Consider the following 7,417-nt stretch of genomic DNA (forward strand, 5'->3'; position numbering starts at 1 on the left):
GACCGAGTCCCAAGTCCTTGTTCTTGTTAAGCTTGTGTCCCTTGTGCCATCATTATATAAAGAACCTTGGGCTCAGAGGTGTCAAGTGCATTATCCCAGTTACTGAAAGCCCAGATGCAACCTGACTCTGGCTCCAAAGTCTATACACCTTCCAGTACTCCATCCTGCTTAGTACAGAGAAGATAGGTTGGGGCGGGGTGGGGGGTTGGGTTCTTTGAATTATTTGGGGAAATAGCCTCTGAGAGGGAAATGAGCTCTTTCTCCACCAAATCACTTGTTCTCCCCTTGGATCCTCAAGGGTCTCTGCCTAAACCCCTACCCAGCTTGTTATCCTAGAGTCAGCAGGGTGAAGGAAGCATGCAGGAAAAGTTAAGTGTCTTTGACAGCCATAGCTGTGCCTTGTTCACAGTAGGATCCCCCAGCACCTAATATGGTACCCAGTTCATAGTAAATGCTCAAGAAATGTTATGGACAAATGAATGTCAGAAACAAGTGCTTAGAAGAGAAGGAAACGTGCCTAAATTCTGGGTTACAACCTGCGTGCCACCATTTGCAATCCTGCTAAATTTTAACAAGCAAAATTGTAGCATGACCTAGTCTTAAATTAGCAGAAGCAGATAAAGATAAACTGCCTTTATGGAATTGGAAGTTGTAATTAGAGAAATGTGTTCCCAAACAGAAGAAGCTGCTAATCTAATTCTGGCTTTTCTTTTCTAAGCCATGCAAACTAACTGCAATATGTCAGAGGAAGATTCCTCCCAGGCTTTCAAATAAAAATGACCCCCCCAGCTCTGCTGCACCCTCAAGAAGATGAATTGTTTGGGGAAAAGTAGCATTATTTAGGGGGGAAATCATTCTTCACAGCCTTTAAATAGGGACCCTTGGAGCTATGTGTGCACCAACCTATCACAGCTTTACCAGTGGCACTGCCATAATGACCCACATGCTGTCCCACAGTTTGGCCACTAAAGACTCAAAATGCTTAATAAAGAGACTAACTTCCCAATAAAAAGGATGCAGGAAGCTGTGCTCCTGCTGCAGTGATAACCCCAAAGGATGTGCTTGTAGAGCATCACAGGAAAGCACTGAGCACATCAGTGTATTAGAAATTATACTTTCAGTTCATGCTCAGCAAAGTTTTTAATCTTATGTCAGTTACCCAACCCTACCCATGGCTAGGTCACTGCCTGCCTTATTTGAAGTATGCTTGGGTAATTGCAAACTAATTTTAGAATTAGCCCACCTAAAGGTGAATATAAATGAAAGTATATATTATAAAGATAAATAATTATTGTATCTGTTCATTTGCATTCTGTGGAAATGCTTCTCTTCATTTAAATCTAAGAACTAGACTGTATGCTTCTTTGTAGACAGATTGTTTAGTTAGATACTGTGTGGCACACAGCACACATTCAGCCAGTATTTTATTAGACATTGAGCATCTATCATATTTGGCCTCTTATATCCCTTGCATCCTTATGCCCTGCTCTTCTGTTACCCACTTGATCTCCCCCTCTCCTTGTAGAACGTGTGTAAGAACTGCAGAGGAACCTTCTGTAATGCCTGCTCAACAAACGAACTGCCTCTTCCTTCAAGTATCAAGCCTGAGCGAGTTTGCAATCCCTGTCATGAGCATCTGATGAAACAATATTCCAGCAGCCCATTGTAAGACTGGAGTCTGAGATCTGGACCAAAATGTCCCTACCTGTGTTAGATGTCAGGATCCCCTAGAGCCCAGACTTTAGAATCAACTCAAGAATTGACAGGAATGATTTAAATAAACCAGGTCCAGGGAGAAAAGGCAGTGGTTGGCAGTACTGGAATTTTGCTCATTTTCTCTAATGACTGTATGAATAAAAGTTACTCAGTTGAGCCTCTCTGCTAAATCTAAACAACCCCACTTTGGAGCATTTGGAAGGGCTGTTCATTTTTATGAATAGTGATAATACTACTGGGGTGGATGTTATAGGAGAGAGGGTCCTTGGCGGATAAGAATAAAAAGGAAAACGATCATCCCTCTGTTACATTCTCAGATTCAAGAGGAAAAGAGAATTGTTAACTGAGATTGAAATGACAGATGTTACATATTTTCCCAGATGCTGCTAGACACAAACATTATTTCTTCTTTACCCCCACTAACTACCTCTTCTTTAAAGTATCTCTACCAAACTGTGAACCCAAACTCAGGGAAAATAAATTAAAGAGTAATATAAATTTTGAATGTACTTAAAACTATTATAATATATTATAGTTTTAGGACCAGAATTTTCTAGTTCTGGCCTACATGTGTTTTCATTATCGGAATAAGGAGGAAGAACCTTTGCTGTTTTTCCACTTAGTGACTTCAAAACTAAGTATCTGCCCTTTTCAGAATCCCCTACTACACAACAAGCCCGCCTTCCCCACTCCCTCTTCCCTCTCAGTCATGGAAATTATAAGGGGTTTTAAAGATAGGGTTTGACTTTTGCAAGTAGGAAGTATTGAAGCAAAGCTATGTCGGGTGTAAAGTAAAACAAATTTAATTTGTCTTGGCTGAGAATAATTAGCTTAGAATATTTATTAAATTCTTTTGTGAATTAAGAGATCCCTTATTCCAGGCTCAGATTCAGAACTGGTAGGCAGGTTTCTTGGAAAGTAAAATACTTCAACATCTCTTAGTAACAAACCCTTTGGGGAAAAAGAGGGAAGTGCATTCAGCAGGGGAAGGAAAAGAAATGGTTTATGCTCTTTTGATTATGTTACATGTGTCTAGATTGTTTGATTCCAGTTAAGACCTAAGAAGATATGATTCTGTAAGTGGCTTAGAATTATGGGGTGGAAACATCCTGGAACTATGATATTTGATAAATTCTGTCTCCTGAAAAGGGTTACAGCCCAGAAAAAGAGTTGTTATTCCAGAGGTCTGACCTGTTACTTGGTGAAGCTGAGTTTTAAGAGTACTAGGGAAAAATAAAATCTAATAATTCTAGCCTCGTTTGTTGTCATTTTTTTCCCTTTAAATAATATTTATTTCTTGTGATTCTTCATTCTCCTTATTTTTTTACCACATATATGTGCCAGCACTGTTCTAAGTGCTACAGATAATGTGGGGAATTATCCTGAGTTAGCAAAAGTTATTTTATAATTAATTTTGAATTAAATTGAAAAGAGGCCACATGGAATGTAAGGAGGAATAAGTAATTAACCACTTGAGATTTGATTTTGAAATGCACATAAGCTATACAGCATTTCGTTTTTGTTTTTTTTAATAAAACAAAGCTCCAAAGATCTGTTATTAGTGCAGCTGCCCACAAAAGCAAGGGGACCAAGTCATGAATACCTCGACTTAATGTTAGGCCTTTCTTCCTTGAAAATTGTGCTTTCCACCATTTAGCATCACCAAGAATAACATACTTAGGAATAAACTTAACCACACAGGTAAAAGACTTGTACACCAAAAACTACAAAACATTGCCGATACTACCCAAAACCATCTACAGATTCAATGTAATCTCTATCAAAAATCCCAATATTTTTGGCAGAAATAGAAGCATTCCTGTAGAACCTCAAGGGATGCCTAAATAGCCAAAACAATCTTGAAAAAGAACAAAATTGAATGTCTCTCACACTTCCTGATTTCAAAACTTACTACAAAGCTACAGTGATCAAAACAGTATGGTACTGGCATAAAGACAGACATAGTGACCAATCGAATAGAGAGCATAGACATAAACCCCCACATATATGGTCAAATTATTTTTGACAAGGGTGCCAAGACTATTCAATGAGGAAAGGAAAGTATTTTCAAAACTGATGTTGGAAAAACTGGATATCCACATGCCAAAAATATTAAAAGGGACCTTTACATCATATACAAAATTAACTCGAAATGGATCAAAGATCTGAACATAAGGGCTAGAACTATAAAACTCAGAAGAAAACATAGAGAAGAGAAAGACTCATGATATTGGATTTGGTAGCAATTTCTTGGATAAGACACCAAAAGCACAGGCAACATAAGAAAATATAGGTTGGGCTTCATCAAAATTAAAAACTTGTGGAGAAACTGGAACTCCTGTGCACTGTTGGTGGCAATGTAAAGTGTTACAGCCACTGTGGAAAACAGTATCGTGGTTGGTTCATAAAGAAATTAAAAGTTCCATTAATACAGCAATTCCATTTCTGGGTATATACCCAGAAATGAAAACAGGGACTCGAACCAATTATTCATACACCCACATTCATAGCAGCATTATTCACAATAGCCAAAAAGTGAAGCAACCCAAGTGTCCATTGACCGATGAATGGATAAACAAAATATGACAGATACATATAAGAGAGTAGTATTCAGTCTTAAAAAGGAAATTCTGACACATACTACAACATGGATGAACCTTAAGGACATAAGTGAGATAAGCCAGTCACAAAAGGACAAGTAGGTTTCCACTTGTTTGAAGTGCCTAGAGCAGTCAAATTCATAGATAGTAGAATGGCAGAGATGAAGTAAAATGGTGGTTACCAAGGACTTGGGGAAGGGGGAAATGGATACAGAGTTTCAGTTGGGGGAAGATGAAAAAGTTCTGGTGATGGATGGTAGTGGTGGTGTTTGCACAATATGAATGTACTTCATGCCACAAAAATGTACACTTAAAAATGATTAAAATGGTAAAGTTTGTTATGTATATTTTACCACGATTTTTAAAGTACCATGCTTTCCAGTCGGATACAGAAAATAATTAGATATGTATGTGTATATGGCTGGTACACAGACATAAAGCCCCATCTGCTGAGAGGGTCTGGAAGTCGACACCCCAGTAGCACTGGGCACACCCAATGCCCAATCTTTCATTAGAAACCAAACCTTGGTTTCTAATATCATTCTCCAATAAAAGGAACCAGGACCCCTTGGAGAAATGGCTGATTCTCAAAGGGATACAGGAACAAGCTAAAAGCTCCCAATGAGTAAAGCTGAAAAAATGTGAGCAGAATAACGTAGAATAGGATTATTACCCAGAGTATAAAATACCTACGAGTCCATATTAATATAAAGGATTAAATAAATGGTGAAGAAATGTCATCTCTCCTATACAGAAAAATTCCAAATAATTTACGTAGCTACTATTCTTTCAGGTAAGTGGAGCTTACCTCCCCACCTCTTGAATCTGGGCTGTGCTTAGTAACTTCGAGAAAGGAGACTATAGAAAGAGAAAAAAGGAACTTTATAGTAACCTAGGAGACACTATTTTGGTCAGGTGATCAAAATTCACATGGTCAGTGATAAGTCATGTTGATAACATGAATCCTTGATAAGATGAATGCAGTGAGAATGACACCTTTGTATTCTTTCTCTGCAAAACCAATAACCCCAGTCTAAACATGAGAAGAACCTCCAATTGAGGGACATATAACAAAATATCTGACCAGTACTCCTTAAAATTGTCAGGTCATCAAAAACAAGAAAGACTGAGGTTAAGGAGACACGAAGACTAATGTAATGTGGGATCCTGGAGTGAAAGATACTAGGGAAAAGCTAATAAAATCTGAATGAAGTCTGGAATTTAGTTAATGGTTATGTACTAAAGTTAGTTGTGACAAATATATTGTAGGAATGTAAGATGTAAACAGTAGGGAAATTGGGTGAGGTAGTAGTAGGAATTCTACTTTTGCAACATTTTTGTATATGTCAAGCTATTTTGAAATAAAGTTTATTTAAATTTTAAAAATCGTGCTTTCATACTCAAAACAACTACAGGTCTGACCTAATAGAACTTGACTAAACTCCCTAAATGCAGTTTATTTCCAAATAGAATCTGAGAATTTTCCTCAGCATGAGGATTTTAAATCAGATTTATAGCTCAGCACAACGTCCTTGGTTCATTCATTATTTACAGTCAAGTTATAAAAATGTATGATAATTTGAAAAGATACATGCACCCCAATGTTCACTGCAGCACTATTTACAATAGCCAAGACATGGAAGCAACCTAAATGTCCATCAATGAATGGATAAAGAATGGAATATTACTCAGCTAAAAAAAGAATGAAATAATGCCATCTGCAGCAACATGTATGGTCCTAGAGATTTATCAAACTGAGTGAAGTAAGTCAGACAGAGAAAGACAAGTATATATCACTTATTAGTGCAATCTAAAAAAAAATGATACAAATTAACATATACAAAATAGAAATAGACCCACAGACATAGAAAACAAACTTATGGTTACCAAAGGGGAAAGCAGTGGAGAGGGATAAATTAGGAGTTTGGGATTAACATATATACACTGCTATGCATAAAATAGATAACCAACAAGGACCTAATTTACAGCACGTGGAACTGTACTCAGTATTTTCTAATAACCTATATGGGAAAAGAATCTGAAAAAGGATAGATATAGATATGTATAACTGAATCACTTTGCTGTACACCTGAAACTAATACAACATTGTAAATCAACTATACTTCAATTTTTTTAAAAAAAATTTAATGGAAATAAAAAACACCTAGTAATAAAAAATAGTGAAAGTCAGGGGAAAAATGTATGATTTAAATTCTTAAAAGGGAATTTAACCATTCTGTAAAAGGACTCCAGGTGTGGCCTAATGATTTTGAAGTAACTCTCAGGGCCCTCGCCTATATTACAGCCTCATTTCAGCTTTGCCCAAGAGAAAATGTAGCCCTTTTTAAAGAATTATATTTCAGAAGTAAGTGGCATGTTTTGATATATAGTAAAGCATCTTTCTAATAACTTAGCCTAATAACCCCACAAATGTTCTCCCAGGTCAAATCTTAATGATTCTTAGACATTTGTTAGCTTGGGGATTGTCAATTATTGAGGTTTTCTATTTTATTCTCAACATTCCTGAGGACAGTTGATTTTGTTGTTAACACATTAATTACTTTTGTATAAGAGATTTTGCAAGCATGTCAATCTACCAAATCAGAAATCAAGGATCTGATAAGCACAGTTTCTATACCTAGAATAAAAGACAAACTTTATTCAAAGACAGCATATCATCTTGAAATGTAAACATAGTTAAAAATAGAACCAGAGACCAACTGTAAGCAGTGCTGAGGATGTCAGATTCCTGAGTTAATAACTAAGCTTGGTAAAGAGAGAGGACTCAGGACTCTAATGGGTAGTGGGGTAGAAAGACTGAACAAGTCTCCAGGCAGCAGTACTACCATGCCATTTTGGGGTGCTGCTTTTCAGCAGATTAGGATCATTCATATTCAATTATAAGGTCTATCACAAATAGTTTACTACTGTAAATTAGAGCAGGTTAAAAATTAGCCCAATATTATCACTTGTATTCCCCCATTTGCTCTCTTGAGGGGACAAGAAATGGATGGCATTACTGCCAGCCTATCAGAAATTCTGAGTAACTTGGTTTCTCAGTTCTGGTCTTTATTCCCAAATGTCATCATCAAGTGGCAGAA

The 7,417-nt window shown here is 36.9% G+C and overlaps 1 protein-coding gene across 4 annotated transcripts in view; it reads left to right on the forward strand.

Moving 5' to 3' along the window:
• The window catches only part of RUFY3 (RUN and FYVE domain containing 3), an 83,075-nt gene extending 80,102 nt beyond the window's left edge, over positions 1–2,973 (forward strand). For all 4 annotated transcript variants that reach the window (XM_067736197.1, XM_067736196.1, XM_067736198.1 and 1 more), the window contains one exon: positions 1,526–2,973. In XM_067736197.1, coding sequence (XP_067592298.1) covers positions 1,526–1,669 — 144 coding nt within the window. In that variant the 3' untranslated portion in view covers positions 1,670–2,973. The remainder of the gene's footprint in view (positions 1–1,525) is intronic.
• The last annotated feature ends 4,444 nt before the right edge of the window (positions 2,974–7,417 follow it).

The sequence above is a fragment of the Pseudorca crassidens genome, chromosome 4 (genome assembly GCF_039906515.1).
Source record: "Pseudorca crassidens isolate mPseCra1 chromosome 4, mPseCra1.hap1, whole genome shotgun sequence".
NCBI lineage: Eukaryota > Metazoa > Chordata > Mammalia > Artiodactyla > Delphinidae > Pseudorca > Pseudorca crassidens.